Consider the following 20,460-nt stretch of genomic DNA (forward strand, 5'->3'; position numbering starts at 1 on the left):
CAGGCAGAAGAACGTGAAAAGAGTAGACGGGCTTAACCTCCCAGCCTACATCTTTCTCCCGTGCTGGAGATAGAGATGATGATGGAAAGGGAGAAGATTTCTATTCTGTTCCGTGGGTCGTCAGCATGAAATCGCACATGCTGCGCAGGCAGGGCTTTGCATTTCACATTTTAACTTGCATCGTCTTCACAGAGAATTCCAGGCCTTTTAAATTAAATTGTTAACATTAGTTTTTATTGCCGGGCGCGGTGGCTCAAGCCTGTAATCCCAGCACTTTGGGAGGCTGAGACGGGCGGATCACGAGGTCAGGAGATCGAGACCATCCTGGCTAACATGGTGAAACCCCGTCTCTACTAAAAAATACAAAAAACTAGCCGGGCGAGGTGGCGGGCGCCTGTAGTCCCAGCTACTCGGGAGGCTGAGGCAGGAGAATGGCGTGAACCCGGGAGGCGGAGCTTGCAGTGAGCTGAGATCCGGCCACTGCACTCCAGCCTGGGCAACAGAGCGAGACTCCGTCTCAAAAAAAAAAAAAAATTAGTTTTTATTTACTTATTTATTTTAGGACAGAGTCTACACTGAGTATAGCACTGGATCTACACTACGCCCAGGCTGGAGTACAGTGGCCATGATAGCTCAGTGTAGACTCGAACTCTTGGGTTGAATCGGACCTCCAGCCTCAGCCTCTCAAGTCGCTGGGACTACAGGGGCCTGCCACCACGGCAGGCTTAAAATTCATTTTAATAGCAGGAAATTTCCTGGATCTAATCATCAACCGAGGCTGCTTTGCCCCGGCAGGATCCCAGTTTGCAGACGGCTGAGCTGCTCCAGTTTCACTGCCAGCAAAACCCGCAAAACAGAGGCACCGGGAGCGTGGCCTAGGGAAGCCCCTCCCCGCCCCGCCCCGCCCCGCCCCGCCCTCACGGCGGCGCGCGCAGTTTTTTGCAGACCCGGAAGCGGATCGCGTGGATAGAAGGTCACACCGCAGCGCGTCAGTTTCCCTTTGTTTAGATTCAATCTGGGCTTCCCAGCTCCCCCGCGCTTCTGTACCCGGGATCTGAGAGTCAACACAGACCTTGAAATTCCCGCACCGCTCCCTCCACCCCGTGTAAATTCAGGCGTCTCCGTGAGAGTCCGGCGGTCGCTTCCCTGTGTGTTAAAATTGCTCGGCGACGGGTCCTGTCCCCGGTCGTTCTGCCTTGGGCCAGGTAAACACGGTTTTTCGAGACTCCTTTCCGCTTAAAACTCTTTACTGACCCATCCTTCTGCCCCGCGCTTTTAAAAGTCCTCACCGCAAGGTGGATTCCCGCCCGGGGAGCCTCCCAACCTGGCCCCAGCCCCAGTCCCGGCGGGGGAGGCCTGTGCCGGGTCCTGGGATCCTTGACACCACACGCCTCTAATAATTCAGTCCCCATCCTTTTCCTCCTTGATCCGGGCCTTCCTACTCCCCAGGCCTCGCCTTCCCAGCCATCGCTACTCCTGATCGTGTGGGGACGTGACTTTTGTCTCAAGACATCCAGGATTCTTCCGTCCCAAATTGCATCCCACTAAAAATGTGCTCTTGACGGAGGTGGGCACCTTATTGTACTCCCCTCCCTATGAATATGTGGAGAAAGATGGTGAAAGAGTGGTAGGAAATAGAAAAATTTTGAAAAAGAAGCATGAGGGAGATCCATAAGCAGACGGCAGAGAGTAGCTAAGAGATTTACAGAGACAGTGAGTGAAGCCGAGAACGTAGCAGGGAGAGAAAAGTAACTGGAGAAACGTAGAGAAAAGCTCGATGTCCAGAGAGATGAAGGGCAGAAAGGTAGGGAGAGGGGCAGAAAGGGGGAGGCTCCTCACACAGAGAGTTTGGGAGAGGAGGAGGGATTTGAAGCCAGGGCAGACAGAACAGCGTGGTGCTGGGACAGCAAGAGGGGGCAGCCGATGACAAGGAGAGCAGAGGGAGAACCACAGCATGGGGAGGCCTGGGATCCGGGGGCACCAGAGAGTGGGGACAAGTGAGTGTAGCAGGGAAGAGGGAATTTAACAGGGAGAACAGAGAGGAAGCAGAGATAGGGAGGGCAAGAAACAGGCAGATGGAAGAGCCTTCCTAGCAAACTAATCAAAATGAGGGGCTTTTGGACCAGGCGCAGTGGATCTCACTTACAATCCCAGCACTTTGGGAAGCCAAGGTGGGCAGATCACTTAAGGTCAGGAGTTCAAGACGAGCCTGGCCAACGTGGTGAAACCCGGTCTCTACTAAAAATACAAAAATTAGCTACCATGGTGGCGTGTGCCTGTAATCCCACCTACTTGACTGAGGCACAAGAATCTCTTGATCCCAAGAGGTGGAGGTTGCAGTGAGCCGAGATCGCACCGCTGCACTCCAGCCTGGGTAAGAGGGAGACTGTGTCTCAAAAAAAAAAAAAAAAAAAAAAAAAAGGCTCTTAGTAAGCATGCTTTTTTTTTTTTTCTTTTGAGACGGAGTTTCTTGTTGCCCTGGCTGGCATGTGATGGTGCCATCTTGGCTCACCATAACCATCGCCTCCCGGGTTCAAGCGATTCTCCTGCCTCAGCCTCTCCAGTAGCTGGGATTACAGGTACCCGCCACCATGCCTGGCCAACCTTGTATTTTTAATAGAGGTGGGGTTTCTCCATGTTGTTCAGACTGGTCTTGAACTCCCGACCTCAGGCGATCCACCCACCTCGGCCTCCCAAAGTGCTGGGATTACAGGCGTGAGCCACTGGTCCTGGCTGGAAACCATGCTTTTTATCTGCATCTAAACTGAGAGGCAACCATGTGGCACTGCATCTTTAACCTGTGGAATCTGTACCTGTCTCCAGGTAGACAGTATCAAAATTGAGTTAACTTGTGGGACACACAGCTGCGAGCGTGACACAGAACTCGTCAGCATGGGCCAGACGCGGTGGCTCACGCCTGTAATCCCAACACTTTGGGAGGGTGATTTGAGCAGATCACTTGAGGTCAGGAGTTCAAGACTAGCCTGGCCAACATGATGAAAAATACAAAAATTAGCTGGGAGTAGTGGCATGTGTCTGTAATCCCAGTGACTCGGGAGGCTGAGGCAGGAGAATCGCTTGAACCCTGGAGGCGGAGGTTGTGGTGAGCTGAGACTGCGCCACTGCACTCCAGCCTGGGCGACAGTGAAACTCCGTCTCAAACTTGGGGAAAACACACATTTTTGGTGACGAGCGGTGTAGTATTCTGTGCTGCATATGAGCGTAGCAAAAACACTATGTTTTTTTCTTACCTCAAACAGTAAAGGGAAGAGACTTGGCCCACTCACCAGTCTCAGGGCCTGTGATGCCTACTCAGTAGTGACTGGGAATGATCTGTGCCTGCTCCTGGCTGCTGCTGATACTGAGATTGTGCCCCATGTGCCAGCCCCACTCACAGTCCCAGAATGGCATGACATCCTTCCTCATGGTATCATTAATTTTTTTGTCTATAAAATTATTATTATTATTATTTTTTGAGACGGAGTCTCGCTCTGTCACCCAGGCTGGAGTCCAATGGCACAGTCTCCGCTCACTACAACCTCTGCCTCCTGGGTTCAAGCGATTCTCCTCCCTCAGCCTCCCAAGTGTCTGGGACTATAGGCATGTGCCACCACGCCCGGCTAATTTGTGTATTTTTAGTAGAGACGGGGTTTCACCATGTTGGCCAGGCTGGTCTCGAACTCCTGACTTCAGGTGATCTGCCCGCCTTGGCCTCCCAAAATGCTGGGATTACAGGCGGGAGCCACTGCTCCTGGCTTAGGAAATTATTTTGGTCAGCATACTGAAGTGGAGGTATTGTCCATTAAAACACACACACACTCACATACTCACTCGCTGAAGCCTTTATTTTCTTTCCATTCTTCAATCTTTAAAACAAAAAATACTGTATTTACATTTCTCCCTGCAGTAAGTACCCCCTCTTGCATGCTCTATTTTAAGATCACAGTACACTAAAATCTTGTTTATATTCTGTCTTCAATTCTTGCCCCCAGTTCTTGGTTGACTCCATCTAATCAAGTTATCGCATCCACCCATTCCATTGCTCCAGCCACCTACCTGTTTCTAAATTTATTTTTATTTTTTTAATTTTATTTTTTATTTTTTATTTTTTTGAGACAGAGACTCACTCTGTTGTCAGACTGGAGTGCAGTGGCATGATCTAGGCTTACTGCAACCTCTGCCTCCTGGGTTCAAGTGATTTTCCTGCCTCAGCCTCCTGAGTAGCTGGGATTACAAGCGCACACCACCACGCCTGGCTAATTTTTGTATTTTTAGTAGAGACGGAGTTTCACCACGTTGGCCAGGATGGTCTTGATCTCTTGACCTTGTAATCTGCCTGCCTCGACCTCCCAAAGTGCTGGGTTTATAGGCATGAGCCACCGCGACTGGCCCCTAAATTTATTTTTAATTATTTATTTTTTTAAGGGATGGGATCTCACTCTGTTGCACAGGCTGGAGTGCAGTGAGGCAGTCATAGCTCACTGTAACCTCGAACTCCTAGGCTCAAGTGATCCTCCTGCCTCAGTCTCCCAAGTAAGTAGGACTATAGGTGTGTACCACTATGCCTGGCTAATATTTTTATTTATTTACTTATTTATTTGTTTTTGAGGCAGAGTCTTGCTCTGTCTCCCAGGCTGGAGTGCAGTGGCATAATCGTAGCTCACTGTAACCTCGACTTCCTGGGCTCAAACAATTCTCCCACCTCAGCTTCCTGAATAGCTGGGACTACAGGCGCATGCCAGTATGCCGCTAATATTTTGTGTTTTTTGTAGAGTTGGGGTCTTGCTATGTTGCCTAGGCTGGTCTCAATTTCCTGGGCTCAAGCGATTCTCCTATCTTGGCCACCCGGGTAGCCAGGACTACAGGTTCATGCCACTGTGCCATGCTGATATTTTGATTTTTTGTAGAGTTAGGATCTTGCTGTGTTGTCCAGACTGGTCTTAAACTCCTGAGCTCAAGTGATTTTCCCACCTCAGCCTCCCAAAATGTACCCAGATGGAGGCGTCATTCATTAAAACACACTCCTACATACAATAAAGGCTTTATTTTCCTTCTATCTTTAAAACAAAAAATATTAACTACATTTCTTCGTCTAGGAAGTACCCCTCCTCTGTGCTCCCAGAGCTCTAGAATTACAGGGATGAGCCCCTGCACCAGGCTTAATACACTTTTTAAATTTTTGTCCTCGTCTTTCTTTCCCTGTCAGCAGCAATTTGCACAGCCGATCACTTCCTCTTCTTTTTTCTTGGCTTTGAAGAGATTCTTCATAATTTAAAAAATCTGTCTAACATTTTTTTTTTTTTTTTGAGATGGAGTCTTACTCTATCACCCAGGCTGGAGTGTAGTGGCACGATCGCAGCTCATTGCAACCTCCGCCTCCCCGGTTTAAGCAATTCTCCCGCCTCAGCCTCCTGTGTAGTCCCGAGCTGGGACTACAGGCGCGCGCCACCACACCTGGCTAATTTTTGTATTTTTAGTATAGACGGAGTTTCACTGTGTTGGCCAGGCTGGTCTTGCCCTCCTGACCTTGTGATCCATCCGCCTCGGCCTCCCAAAGTGCTGGGATTACAGGCGTGAGCCACCACGCCTGGTCCCTGTTTAACATTTTTGTCATCACCTTCAGGTCTCCTGAACTGTCTTCTGTGAATATGGCAGTGTCCCACAATTTAGTCCTTAAACCTGTTCTCTCTGCCCACACCCTCTACCTTTCCTTATGATCTCATCTTATGGCTTCAAAACACCACCTGCCTGTCTCAATTTTCCCTCTCTACCCACCCCTCTCCCCTGAATTCCAGAATCGTGTCCATTCGCATTCTGGACATCTCTGCTGGGGCATCCACAGGCATCTCCACCTTCATATGTCCAACAGATACTCCCTGAACTCCCCAAACACCTTGCCCCAGCAGTCCTGCACATCTCGGGTGAGGGACACCCTGTACTTTCTGGGGATTAAGTAAACCTGTCAAATGTTTTTAAAAATAGGAGCTATTTTCTTATTTGTGTTTTCGTTTATAATACAAACAATAAATCACACATTTATTTACACTCCTGTAATCCCAGCTACTTGGGCTAAGGCAGGCAAATCGCTTGAACCCAGGGGGCAGAGGTTGCAGTAAGCCAAGATCACGCCCTGCACTCCAGCCTGTGCGACAGAGTGAGACCCTGTCTCGCAAACACACACACACAAAATTAGCTGGGCGTGGTGGCGGCCGCCTGTAGTCCCAGCTACTCTGGGAGGCTGAGGCAGGAGAATTGCTTGAACCTGGGAGGCAGAGGTTGCAGTGAGCTGATATGCCATTGCACTTCAGCCTGGGTGACTGAGTGAGATTTTTGTCTCAAAAAAAAAAAAAAAAAACAAAAAAAGTATTTGCTCGGTTAGGATGGAAATAGGCCTATATGGAAAAGTACAGTTAATGTCTGAGTTGTACATTCATAGAAGCAGTTTCCTGGGAGAAATGGCATCCAGCCCAGTGGAGACCCGCAAGAACAGGTCATGTCCATACATGCCCGCTAGAGGGCAGTGCTGGTGTTGGTCGAGGCTCCGGAGGTCACCTTGAAGGCTAACGGTGTGATCACTGGAGAACAGCTGACATGCAGCCACCTCTCAGTGTAGCCTACATGTCTTCAGAGAGGCCCCTGACAGCAGAGTGTGCCACAGCCTCGGCTCTCACAGTGACTGTCAACCTCTTGAATTTCCGTGTATTTTGAATTCCAGTAGTCGAGGTCAGAATCTCGTGTATGGGGTCTGAGAAGGTGCCATATAACATTCTCCAGGGGAGGGCGGAGTCCAACCACATTCTCTGGGTGGGAGGGAAGTTTACTCCATTTGTCATCTATGGGGGCTACTAAGGGGTGATGCATCTCTCATGAAGGAAGGAGGAACGCACTCCAAGTTCTTATCACAGCACACATGTCATTCATATAGCAAACTATGTAAGTGGAATTATTTGAAACCTACATAACAGGGGGCCCAGGTTTCTCCTGCCTCAGAGGCTTCATCTGGGCTGTCCCTCTGCCTGGAACTCTCTGGCCGCTCAGCTGCTGGTGACAAACACCCTTCCTTCCCCAGGCCTTTGTTCTGGTAGTACCTTCTTAGGATTCTGTGACCCCCCCGCCGTAGCCCCCGATTTAACACTCCAGCCTGACCCCACCCCAACTCTCCTCCATTTTGAAGTTCTGTGTTTATTTCTTTCCCTTTTCCTGCCACTGTCTGGATCCTGGTGACAGCAAGGGCCCAAGGGGAGCCAAGAGCCAGAAGCGGGGACTGCGCTGGGCTCAACCCCTCTGGGCGGAGCTCAGTCCTAGCTTCACATTTGAGTGCTGAGGTATTTTGCAGAAACATCTCTTGTGCGTCCTTACAGAGATTCTAATTTCAATACTCAGGTGGAGGCCAGGCCTAATATTTAAAGTTGATGCTACAGTAGTTGCTCCCTATCTGCTGGTTTGATTTCTTGATACTCGAGTTTAACTGTGGTCTGAAAATATGACACAGAAAGTTCCAAAAATGAAGAATGCACAACTTTTAAATTTCCCACCATTCCAAGTAGTGTGCTGAAATCTAGCACTGTCCCACTCTGTTTTTGAGGAGTCTCACTCCATCGCCCAGGCTGGAGTGCAGTGGCACAATATCGGCTCACTGCAACCTCTGCCTCCCGGGTTCAAGTGATTCTCATGCCTCAGCCTCCCAAGTAGCTGGGATTACAGGCATATACCACCACACCTCACTAATTTTTTGTATTTCTAGTAGAGATAGAGTTTCACCATGTTGCCCAGGCTGGTCTTGAACTCCTGAGCTCAGGCAATCCACCTACCTTGGCCTCCCAAAGTGCTAGGATTACAGGTGTGAGCCACTGTACCCAGCCAGTCCCATTCTCTTTTGCCTAGGACTTGAATCATCTCCTTTTCTGGTATATCTAGGCAGTACAGTCATCCCTCAGTATCAGAGGGATTACTTCCATGACCCCTGAGGATACCAAAGTCAGGTGATCTTCAAGTCCTTTATGTAAAGTTGCGCAGTACAGCCATACACTGCATAATGACATTTTGGTCAACGATCAACTGTATGATGGTAGTTCCATAAGATTACACTGTTACACTGGAGCTGAAAAATTCCTGTTGCCTAGCTACATCAGAGCAGTCATGACGTCATAGTGCAGTGCATTCCTTGTGTCTGTGGTGATGCTGGGGGAAACAAACCTGGATCTTTGCCAGGCAGCTTTAACCTGGCTGTGGGTGAGGATGACACTGTGATGCTCTTAGAGGTGGTTCATGAGGAATGGACGAATAAGTTGTTGGAACTGATACAAGAACACATAGCTGAAGAACAGGTGAGAGGATAGGAAAGTGAAGGAAAGGAAAAAAAAATCCAGGAAATTTCACAGTGAAGGGTTTAGCAGAAACTGGTACAGACCTCCACAAGCTTCTTTAAAAGTTTGAAAACATGAACTCCAACACCAAAAGGTGTTTATTTATTTCTTTATCTTATTTTTTGAGACAGGGTCTTGTTCTGTCACCCAGACTGGAGTGTAGTAGTGTGATCTTGGCTCACTGCAATCTCTGCTTCCCAGGTTCAAGCAATTCTCCTGCCTCAGGTTCCTGAGTAGCTGGGATTACAGGTGCCTGCCATTATGCCCGGCTAATTTTTTTTTTTTTTTTTTTTTGAGATGGAGTCTCACTCTGTTACCCAGGCTCGGCTCACTGCAACCTCAGCCTCCCGGATTCAAGCGGTTCTCCTGCCTCAGCCTCCTGAGTAGCTGGGATTATAGGTGCCTGCCATTACACCCGGCTAATGTCTGTATTTTTTTTTTTTTTTTTTTGAGATGGAGTCTCACTCTGTTATGCAGGCTCGGTTCACTGCAACCTCAGCCTCCCAAGTTCAAGTGATTCTCCTGCCTCAGCCTCCTGAGTAGCTGGGATTACAGGCGTATGCCACCATGCCCAGCTAATTTTTGTATTTTTAGTAGGGACGAGGTTTCACCATGTTGGTCAGGCTGGTGTCAAACTCCTGACCTCGTGATCTGCCCGCCTCGGCCTCCCAAAGTGCTTGGATTGCAGGCCTGAGCCACAGCACGTGGCCTAATGTCTGTATTTTTAGTAGAGATGGGGATTCACCATTTTGGCCAGGCTAGTCCCAAACTCTTGACCTGGTGTGATCTGCCTGCCTCGGCCTCCCAAAGTTCTGGGGTTACAGGAGTGAGCCACCGCACCCAACCCCAGAAGGTGTTTATTAATGGAAAGGAAAGTTTATGGTGCATTAACTGCTCACAATAACATTTAGGAAGAAAAAATAAGCAAGTAAACCACCATGGATATTTTTCTTCCTATCTCATTTCCTAATCAGCTGATTTTTTTTTTTGATACCAAGTCTCGCTCTGTCACCAGGCTGGAGTGCAGTGGTGTGGTCTTGGCTCACTGGAACCTCCACCTCCCGGGTTCAAGCGACTCTCCTGCCTCAACCTACCAAGTAGTTGGGACTACAAGCATGCGCCACCACTCCTAGCTAATTTTTGTATTTTTAGTAGAGATGGGGTTTCACCATGTTGGCCAGGATGGTCTCGATCTCTTGACCTCATGATCCGCCCACCCCGGCCTCCCAGTGTGCGGGGATTACTGGCATGAGCTACTGCACCAGGCCCTCAGCTGACTTTCAGATTCACACCACAGACGTATTTCTGAAAGGAGTACCTCCTCACCTAGAAGAGCCTCAGGCAAGTTCTTCAAAAGGTATCCAGAAGAAGGCATTGTTGTCCCAGATGACAGCTCCATACATATTATTGCCCCTGAGAATCTTCCAATGGGACAAGATGTGGCACTGGAAGACAATGACATTGATCCTGACCCTGTGTAGGCCTAGGCTAATGTATGTGTTTGTGTCCTGGTTGTTGACAAAAAGTTTAAATGGGGAAAACAAAATTTTAAATGGGAAAAACTTATAGAATAGAGATATAAAGACAAAATACTTTTGTACAGCTATACAATGTGTGTTTTAAGCTAAATGTTATTATAAAAGTCAAAAAGTTAAATTTAGAAGTTTATAATGTCAAAAAGTTACAGTAAGCTGAGGTTAATTTGTTATTGAGAAAAAAATATTTTTTATGTTAGTGTAGCCTAAATATACAGTAAGTATGTATGTACGTATTTATTTTTGTGACAGCCTCTCACACTGTCGCCCAGGCTGGAATGCAGTGGTGCGATTATGGCTCACTGCAGCCTCAACCTCTTAAGTTCAGGTGATCGTCCCACCACAGCTTCCTGGGTAGCTGGGACTACAGGTGTGTTCCACTATGCCTCAACTTATTTTTTGTATTTTTTTTTTTGTAGACACGGGAGTCTCATGTTGCCCAAACTGGTCTCGAACTTCTGGGCTCAAGCAATCTGCCTACCTCGTTCTCCAAATGTGCTGAGATTACAGGCATGAGCCACCACGCCTGGCTGAGTATTCAGTATTTATAAAATCTACAGTGGTACACAGTTATGTCGTAGGCCATCACATTCGATCACCACACACTCACCGACTCATCCAGAGCAATTTCTAGTCTTGCAAGCACCATTCATGGTAAGTGCCCTAGACAGTTGTACCATTTTTTAAACATTTATATCATATTAGTACTGTACCTTTTCTATGTTGAGACATGTTTTTATTTACAAGTACATACCACTGTGTCATAGTTGCCTGTAGTATTCAGTACATAACATGATGTGCAGGTTTTTAGCAATAGGCTATACCATATACCCTAGATGTGTAGTAGACTTAACCTGTAGTAGACATAAACCATCTTGGTTTATGTCGTGTAGTCTGTAATGAAATGGTCTGAAAACACATTTCACAGAACAGGCCCCGTTACTAAGCAGTGTATGACTGTATTTGCGTATAAATTACACACATCCTCCCATAGACTTTAAAAAATCTCTTGATTACTTATAATGGATTGATGAAACTTATAATGGATTAATGAAATTTATAAATGCTATATAGTTGTTATACTCTGTTGTTTTCTTGTGTTATTTTCATTGTTTGTTACTTTTTGGTTTCTTTCCCCTTTTTTTGTAATTATTTCAGTCTGTCGTTGGTTGAATCTCTGGATTTGGACCCTAGAAATCCTGAGGGCCGAGTGTAGACTCTGTCTGCCCATTAGTCAGTGAATAGTCTTTTTGATCTGGTCCACTTTTGGGGTATCTCAGTCCTTTTGCTTTAGTATTCCCCAAGCATGTGAATATTGATGCTGGCAGTTTGGATATGCCAGTGAGAAGCTGTTACATGCATAATTTAAGTGGAGTAAATAGAGGTCAGTACTGTTTGAGGTTCCAGGCATCCACTGGGCATCTTGGAACATATCCCCCATGGATAAGGAGATTCCACTGTGTTCTGTGTCTGGCGCTGAGCACCAAGGCTCTATGTCCTCCAGTTCTGAGGGATTACATGAGCCTGGGCTCCACAGAGAGGGGAGGGGGGCTGTGCTCTCCATGGAGTTTGGTCACAGCTGGGTCTGTTCCCTGAATGAGGCGGCTCAGTCCAGCCCGGTTCCGTGCTGCTGCAGCGTGCGTGCGGGCTTCTCCAGGAGGGAAACGAGTCCTGAATAAACAAGTAAAAACTTCACTCGTTCTTCTGGTAGGAGTTTCTTGTCCCTGCATCAACTCTGGTGCAGTGGGCAGCAGAGGACATTTTCCACAGGGTGAGGTCTCACCTGTGTGTGTGGTTGTGGCACAGGAAGGGGAACGTGTTGATTCTGAGCAGTAATCAGCCTATTTTTGACATTTAGGATTGACTTCTAAACAGTCATGCTATGCGATGAAGAAGCCCAGAAGAGGGAAGCAAAGGAGTGAGGGATGGCTCTTCCTCAGGTGAACGGATATTCTCGGCGGATTTTTCTATCTCTGTTTCTTTCTGAAATGTCTGAAGTGTCCTGCCTGACAGGTTTGCTCACCCTCACCCTCTCATCTTGCTTAGCTTCCATCTCTCGTGACCCAGTGACATGAAGTTGGGAAGAGGCTGCACTGGGCATGGGCCTGGGAAGGGCTCACACCAGACATGGATGGAGACGGGGTGAGGGTCCCGTGGTGTCAGTGCTGTTGGGCAGCAGGGATTGTTCAGGGGCCACATCTGGATGCACTGTCAGCTCTCTGTGGACCAGGATTAGAGCAGCTGCCACTGGAAGTCACGTATTCATGTGCACAAGTACCTGGTAAATTCTGGAAAAGGAGTTCAGGAAGGAGAAATAATTTCTGTCTGATTTTTACTACATTTGAAGCTAAACACCTTTCCTACTTTCTTGTGTCTGGCTTGGTTCAGGGAGGACATTGTTTCTTCTTTCTCAGCACGGTCCTCCCATGGAGAGTGGTGTTCCTGCAGGGAGTCTGGTACGGCATCTGGGTTAGGTGAAAAAAAGCTGTAATTTTGCACAGAGATTGAAGCAGAATTTTTTTTGTCATTAAAGAGGTGGAAATTATATTCATTCTTGTTCAGCAATTATTGTTATATTTTTTATGTTAAACATCAAACTATGTATATATTTGTTTTATAGAAGACACCAAACGTGCAGCGTAGGCCATCGCATACCAAGTCTCCCCTGCCCTGCCCTGTGCAGTTTCCCACCCTCCCTGTGTGTCACTGGCGACCCACTGCTGTCAGCTCTGTGTCAAGAGCGAGAGCAAGTCCTGTAGAAATTTATTTTTACAGCATTGGCCGGGCACAGTGGCTCACGCCTGTAATCCCAGCACTTTGGGATGCCAACGCAGGCAGATCACCTGAGGTCAGGGAGACCAGCCTGGCCAACATAGTGAAACCTTGTCTCTACTAAAAATACAAAATTAGGCTGGTGTGGTGGTACACGCCTGTAATCCCAGTTACTTGGGAGGCTTAGGCAGGAGAATCCTTTGAACCCAAGAGACAGAGGTTTCAGTGAGTCGAGATGGCGCCATTGCACTCCAGCCTGAGCGACAGAGCGTCTCAAAAGAAAAAGAAAAAGAAAATAAATCAGTCACCTCTCTTGTTTTTTGTGCTTGGCGTGGTTCAGGGACCACGCGCACCAATCAGCCCAGGAGGAGTCTCTGGAAGTCCTGAGCTTTGTCTTCGATGTGTCCTCTCTGGACTTTGCTTGTCACCTCCTCACTGAAGAGGGTGACCAGGTTCTGCTCAGGAGCTCCCCTTTCTGCACCTGCTTTGCAGCCTGTGTGAGGCCATAGGAAGCTGGGGTCCGCACTGCCACCTAGTGTCTGCCTGCGTTACTGCGGGCTCTGATTTATGCTGGTGCCTTTGTTCTCAGTGGCTTCCTGATCTGGGGCGCTGTTAGTTCAGAGCTTCTGTTCAACCAAGACAGAACGTTGTCCCTCAGGAGAAGTCTGGAGTTTGTGGTTTCCTCTGGATGATGGCAATCATGCCTGAGCAGGGGCTCAGGCTAATGTGTTCATGCATTTTCCCACTGGGCTCCCAGCACGTTGACTTGGTGCTTCTTTGGGGTGCAGGAACTTGCTAAGGGCCTTCTACATTTCTCACAAAGCCAATTGGTCTGTGTATTGTTTAATTTTTGTCTCCATGGGGACAGAAAGGTCTGTGGCTTCGTATTCCTCTGTCTTGCTGACATTACTCTTTTAGTAGAGTTGTGGATTTCGTACACAGGTCTGCAATGTCTTTTAGTTAGGGGCCATGTATATTTGCTAAGGGACAGGTAGGATGTTTCTTGTGTGTGTGTCATTTATAATTAGTGCTGCTAAAGAAGGACACTTGTTTTCTTTCTTTCTTTCTTTTTTTTTTTTTTTTTGAGATGGAGTGTTTTACTCTTGTTGCTGAGGCTGGAGTGTAATGGCATGAACTCGGCTCACTGCAACCTCTGTCTCCCAGGTTCAAGCAATTCTCCTGTCTCAGCCTCCCGAGTAGTCGGCATTACAGGCGCCCAGCACCATGCCTGGCTAATTTTTGTATTTTTAGTAGAGACGGGGTTTCACCATGTTGGCCAGGCTCGTCTCAAACTCCTGACCTCAGGTGATCCATCTGCTTCGGCCTTCCAGAGTGCTGGGATTATAGGCGTGAGCCACTGCGCCCGTCCTATTTGTTAAATTAGTGTATAATATTCTTAAATTTTGTGTCATGTATCACTGTTTTATTAATGAAATAAATCAATAAACTCCATTGGCGTTTGCTAATACCTACATATGTAGACTTTAATGGACAAAAGTGTATTTGTAGGGCAGGGTTAGTGGTGTATGCCTATAATCCCACCTTCTTGGGAGGCTGGGGAAGGATTAAACTCTTCCCTTGAATCTAGGAGTTTGCGATCTTTCTGGGCAACCTAGTAAAACCCCATCTGAATTTTTAAAAATACTATATATTTTTGAATGTGGGTATTTACTAGAGATTGGAGTTGAAGTTTCTATGTTTTTTAATGATCTGCCATTTTCAATAGCTTAATATTCAAAAATGTTTATAAACTAAATTGCATACAATTTATACATTTTTAGTGTTGCAAACAATGCGGTCCTCATTTTAGGGACACTTGACGTTCATGGACGTGGCCATCGAATTCTCTCAGGAGGAGTGGAAATGCCTGGACCCTGGACAGAGGGCTTTGTACAGAGACGTGATGTTGGAGAACTACAGGAACCTGGTCTCTCTGGGTGAGGATACCTTCCCTCCAGAAGCCGGGATCTGCTTTAATCTATCTTTGCATTTTCTCTTGGTTGCCTCTTAGGAGCCCCTAAATTGCTTAACTGAGGTAGAAACCTTGTTGACTCAAATGAAAAGTTCTATTATGCTCTCTGGATTTGAAATGTGTCCTGTCTTCAGATGGTCTGCCCCCTTCATGATATGTCATTAGGTGGCACCAGATAACCAGTTCTCTGTTTTCTCCCCTGTGCTTACAAGTCAGTAGTTCTTGGAAGAGATCTCGATGTCTACATATTACAGTATTCCCTAAGCATTCAGAAGGAGCCAGTCTGTGGGTGAACTTGTGAAATATTATTCTTGATCCATTTGCAATATCCCCTCTCTTACCTAAACATAGGGCTTGGATTTTGGAAATGCCCCAGCACATCTTGTTTCTTTCTTTTTATTAACAGGAATCTGTCTTCCTGACCTAAGTATTATTTCCATGTTGAAGCAAAGGAGAGAGCCCTTGACTCTGCAGAGTGAAGTTAAAATAGTAAAAAATCCAGATGGAAGGGAATGTGTCAGAAGCGTGAACACAGGTAACAGCTCTGATGGGCAGTGTGGAAGCCATAGTTTTTATTTTTTTATTTTTGAGCCAGGGTGTTCCACTATCACCCAGGCTGTAGTGCAGTGGCAGTCATAGCTCACTGCAGCCTCAAACTCCTGGACTCAAGCAATCCTCCTGCCTTGGCCTCCCAAAGTTGTAGATTACAGATTACAGCTACTGCACCTTGCAAAGCCATACTTTTTTTTTTTTTTTTTTTTTTTGAGATGTTGTCTCGCTCTGTTGCTCAGGCTGGAGCGCAGTGGTGTGATCTCAGCTCACTGCAACTTCTGCCTCCCAGATTCAAGCAATTCTCCTGCCTCAGCCTCCCCAGTAGCTGGGATTACAGGCATGTGTCACCACACCCAGCTAATTTTTGTACTTTTAGGAAGGACGCGGTTTCACTATGTTGGACAGGCTGTTCTCAAACTCCTGACCTCAAGTGATCTGCCTGCCTCAGCCTCCCAAAGTCCTGGGATTACAGACGTGAGCCACCGCACCCAGCCCATACTAACTCTTAAAAGAGTGTGTGGGAAACTCTCTACGGGTGGGACGTTCTGTGAGAAAAGAAAAGCTTAAATCCTAGGCATTCTGAATGGAAATATTCTTTGCTCTCTCATTCAGCTCTACAAATGTGTAATAGTTTCATCTTTTCACCCGTGAGTGGTGTTCCAGCCCAGAGACAAAAGCAAAGTCTTTATCATGATGGACAGCACCCTGTCATGTGGCTTCTATGAACTTCTGTTCCATGATTCTGAAGAACACAGGGAGCATTGTTGCCACGGGTCTCTTTCGCCTGTGGTCTTTCTTTCTGTGCTTGATTCCATCTGATGCTCAGTTTCTGTCCCTATAGGTCAAAGCTGAGGTCTTCATAGACCTACCCCCTTGACCTATTCATGGTCCACCCCATTTCCTGTACTGGGAAGACGTAATCAGGAAATGGGAAAACACGAGCTACTCTTTTTTGCATCTGGGTCCTGGAAACTACAGGTGCCTCCAGCCCCCTCTGCCTGTTCAGGTCTGTTTGAGATGGGAAAAAGCCAGTGATTTTCCTATTCTCACATGCCGCTCAGCACAGAACATTTCACTTCTGGTCACCAAAATGTGTGGGGATTTCTCCCCATCAACAAATAATTTTTCACTGGATCTTTACTGGGTTTTCTATAATTCGTTTCTAACACTGTCTACCTGGAGTTAGAATCAGATCCCACAGGCTGAGAGTCGCCCACCTCAGCCACCGCTTGCTAGTAGTAGGTTGTCACCTTTCCGTCTGACCAACCAGCTGTAAGTTGGGTTCCCTCAACCCCCTTCTTGGGTTGATTACTTTGCTAGGGTGGCTCACAGAACTCAGTGAAACACTTTGTTAGGTTCATTGGTTCATGATGAAGTATGTTTCTAAGGATACAGACGGACAGCCAGATGAGGAGATTCACAGGGCAAGGCATGTGGGAAGAGTCACCGGGTGTGCCACCCTCCAGGCACCTGCCTGTCTTCAGCATTTGGAAGCTCATGACCCCATAGTTCAGGGATCTTTATGGAGGCTTCATCACATAGGCGTGACTGATATTAACTCAATCTCCAGCCCCTCTCCTAGAAGATAGTGGGTGAGGCTGACAGTTTCATGCTTCTAAGTATGGCCTGGTCTTTCTGGTGATCAGCCCCATCCAGGAACCCACAAAGGTTGCCTCATTAGAGCAGATCACACTCACACCACCCAGGACATCCCAAGGTCTTTGGAGCTCTGTGTCAGGAACCGGGGAATAGACCAACATATGCATTTCTTCTTATTCCACAAGGCCCCTCAGCCATTCTTCAGTTGTGCTTCATCCACACTTTACTGCTGTGTGTCACAGGGGAGTAGGTGGCTCTTCTGAGATGGTTACTCAGCTGAGTGGGAAAGACAGTCAACAGAAAGACCCCGTGTTGGATCCCTAGATCCTCGTGGGGAGCATGGCACAAAATAGCCACCAGATGATGCCTCTGGTTTTAACACTACCGTCATTTGTTCAAACCACTGTTACTTTCATCTTGTACCTTTCCATGTATTACAAATCAACTTGGTTTTTGTATATTTAATCAGCAGTTCTATATTTCATATGATACTCTTTGTGTTTATTATTTTGTATCTGTGGGGCTATAGTATCAGGGAATGGCCCATTGGTTTATATATTTATGAGTTTTTTTTTTTTTTTAATGGCACAGGGTGTGCCTCAGCAGGAGATTCTCTAAAACCTATAGACACTCCAGAAATGTTTGAATGGGAGTTTAAATATTTGTTTTCCTTCGTTTTACCTGACTTAGTAGCTACTATTAAACAGCACTTTTGCCAATTAAATTTGTTACAGTGTATAATATGGAAATTTTTCATATCTTAAGAATATGCTCTTTTAAAGTTATTGCCATCTTAATCTCAGAAATACCATTACGTTGACTTGCCATAATTTGTTATTTAAGACTGAGGGGCAAAACTCAAACCATATCTTCCTCTGTCTGGTCTTGCACCACACAACAAGAAACACAGAAAACTTATGTGACCGAATGTGAGTTTTCTTCCACCAATAAGCAGTCAGTTCTGCAGCGGATGCTCACTGGGTTCCCTTGGATTCGATTCTGATGCTGTGTACCTGGAGAGCACATCACATCCCACAGGTTGAGGGCTCAGTCTCCAATACTGCCCCCTTTCAGACACTGGTCATAAGTCCAGACCTCTGCAACTTTCGACCAACCAGCTTCAAAAGTTGGGGTTCCCATTGCTCCCTCTTTGGGTTTGATTAATTTGCTAGAGTGGTTCACAGAACTCATGGTAATACATACTTAACATTTACAGAGGCCGGGCGCGGTGGCTCAAGCCTGTAATCCCAGCACTTTGGGAGGCCGAGACGGGCGGATCACGAGGTCAGGAGATCGAGACCATCCTGGCTAACACGGTGAAACCCCGTCTCTACTAAAAAATACAAAAAACTAGCCGGGCGCGGTGGCGGGCGCCTGTAGTCCCAACTACTCGGGAGGCTGAGGCAGGAGAATGGCGTGAACCCGGGAGGCGGAGCTTGCAGTGAGCTGAGATCCGGCCACTGCACTCCAGCCTGGGCAGCAGAGCGAGACTCCGTCTCAAAAAAAAAAAAAAAAAAAAAATTTACAGGGTTTATTATACAGAGTATTTTAAAGGATCCAGGCCCGGCATGGTGGCTCACATCTGTAACCCAAGAATTTTTTGAGGCTGAGGTGGGCGGATTGCTTGATCCCAGGAGTTTGAAACCAGCAACATAATGAGACCTTATTTCTACAAAAAATTTAAAAATTAGCCAGGCACGGTAGTGCATACCTTGTAGTCTCAACTACGCAGGAGGACGCTTGAGCCCAGGAGTTTAAGGCTGCTGTGAGCTGTGATCACGCCACTGCACTGTAGCCTGGGTGACAGAGCAAGACCTTATTCTAAGTAGATAGAGAAGGATAAATTAACAGATGGAGAGATCATAGGGTCAGGTCTGGGAGGGTCCCCAGCACAAGAGCTTTATGCATATATTATACTATTACTAATGTCTATACAACTGCTCTTAAATGTCTTATTTTCTCTAAGAGACTCATCCCTCCTTTTTCTGAGAAGCTTTCAGTTTCTGCTCTATTTCTCTGCCCTTAATCTTTCTCAAAGTCACCCATAATCCTCCCGAGTCCTGCAGATTCCCCACTGCTCCAATGCATCACGTCACCCCCTTGTGTTTTCAGCTCTCACAATGTGACATCCAAAGTATGCTGATACTTCTTCCAATGTCTGAGTTGAGTGAGGCAGATTCTAGTCCCTGCACCAGACTGGAAACATGCCAGAATCATGGGTTCATGTCTTCTTTTCTAGGGAGGAGCTGTATATTGGGAAGCAATGCAGAAAACAAGCCTATTAAAAATCAACTTGGATTTACCCTTGAGTCACATCTGTCTGAACTGCAGCTGTTTGAAGCTGGAAGGAAAATTTTTGGAAGGAATCAAGTTGAAAAGTTTACAAACCATCGTTCCTCAGTTTCACCACTGCCAAAAATTCCTTCTACTTTCACGACACACATGTTTAATAAATATAGGAATGATTTTATTGATTTCCCATTACTCCCACAAGAAGAGAAAGCATACGTTAGAGGAAACTCTTATGAATATAGTGAAGATGGTGAAGTTTTTAGAGTCCCTGCAAGCCTTACTAACCATCAAGTAATCCATAATGCAGAGAAACCTTACAAATGTACTGAATGTGGCAAGGTCTTCAGTCGCAATTCACATCTTGTAGAACATTGGAGGATTCATACTGGACAGAAGCCTTACAAATGTAGTGAATGTGACAAGGTGTTTAATCGCAATTCAAACCTTGCACGACATCAAAGAATTCATACTGGAGAGAAGCCTCACAAATGTAATGAATGTGGCAAAGCATTTAGAGAGTGTTCAGGGCTTACTACCCATCTTGTAATCCATACTGGAGAGAAACCTTACAAATGCAATGAGTGTGGCAAGAACTTCAGACACAAATTTTCTCTAACCAATCATCAGAGAAGTCACACGGCAGAAAAACCTTATAAATGTAATGAATGTGGCAAGGTCTTTAGTCTGCTTTCATACCTTGCACGGCATCAAATAATTCATAGTACAGAGAAGCCCTACAAATGTAACGAATGTGGAAGAGCGTTTCGCAAGCGTCCGGGCCTTATGGCCCATCTTCTAACCCATACCGGGGAGAAACCTTACAAATGTAATGAATGTGACAAAGTCTTTGGACGCAAATTATACTTAACGAACCATCAAAGAATTCATACTGGAGAGAGACCTTACAGGTGTAATGCCTGTGGCAAGGTCTTCAATCAAAATCCACACCTTTCACGCCATCGGAAAATTCATGCTGGAGAGAATTCACTGCGTACCTTACAGAGGCAATGAATGTGGCAAAGTCTTTAGTTACAGTTCACACCTAGCACAGCATTGGAGGACTCAGGAGAAAAACCTTACAAATATCATAAATGTGGCAAAGAATGTAGTTTGCCTTCAAGCCTCATCACCCGTCTCTTGATCTATGCTGAAAGGAAACCTTACAAATGTAAAGTTAATAACATATACACACACACGTACAAATAATCAATAAAGAGAGAAGAGTTATATCAGAATAGAGCATTTAATGAAAACTACCAGTATAGCATATTCTTAAGTAGGATTCACGTTTAACTGCTGGCACTATAATTTGTAACTCTTTGATTTAGAATGTACATACTTCTCAAGTTTTAAGTAACAAAGTTTAGAGGTT

General features: G+C 46.3%; 2 protein-coding genes across 17 annotated transcripts in view; both read left to right on the top strand.

Annotated features, from left to right (window-relative positions):
• The window catches only part of LOC105497072 (zinc finger protein 480), an 88,314-nt gene that overhangs the window by 36,845 nt on the left and 31,009 nt on the right, over positions 1 to 20,460 (top strand). Inside the window, exon 1 of one of the 14 annotated variants that reach the window (XM_011767781.3) lies at positions 15,107 to 15,180. The exons of the other annotated variants lie outside the window; for them this stretch is intronic. The gene's annotated coding sequence lies outside the window, so the exon portion shown is untranslated. Of the gene's footprint in view, positions 1 to 15,106; positions 15,181 to 20,460 lie in introns of those variants that run through there. 14 annotated transcript variants of the gene reach the window in all.
• Positions 950 to 20,450, top strand: LOC105497071 (zinc finger protein 610). 3 transcript variants are annotated; one of them, XM_071086146.1, is made up of 7 exons: positions 950 to 1,205; positions 1,450 to 1,567; positions 10,321 to 10,555; positions 11,760 to 11,841; positions 14,484 to 14,610; positions 15,052 to 15,180; positions 19,036 to 20,450. In XM_071086146.1, the coding sequence occupies exons 4-7, from the start codon at positions 11,827 to 11,829 to the stop codon at positions 20,097 to 20,099; spliced, it is 1,335 nt and encodes a 444-aa protein (XP_070942247.1). In that variant the 5' UTR covers positions 950 to 1,205; positions 1,450 to 1,567; positions 10,321 to 10,555; positions 11,760 to 11,826; the 3' UTR covers positions 20,100 to 20,450. The 3 variants fall into 3 exon arrangements, with proteins under 3 accessions (XP_070942247.1, XP_070942245.1, XP_011766080.2); XM_071086144.1 differs by lacking the exon at positions 1,450 to 1,567; XM_011767778.2 differs by lacking the exons at positions 950 to 1,205; positions 1,450 to 1,567 and adding an exon at positions 8,172 to 8,327.

Source organism: Macaca nemestrina, chromosome 20 (genome assembly GCF_043159975.1).
Source record: "Macaca nemestrina isolate mMacNem1 chromosome 20, mMacNem.hap1, whole genome shotgun sequence".
Taxonomy (NCBI): Eukaryota; Metazoa; Chordata; class Mammalia; order Primates; family Cercopithecidae; genus Macaca; species Macaca nemestrina.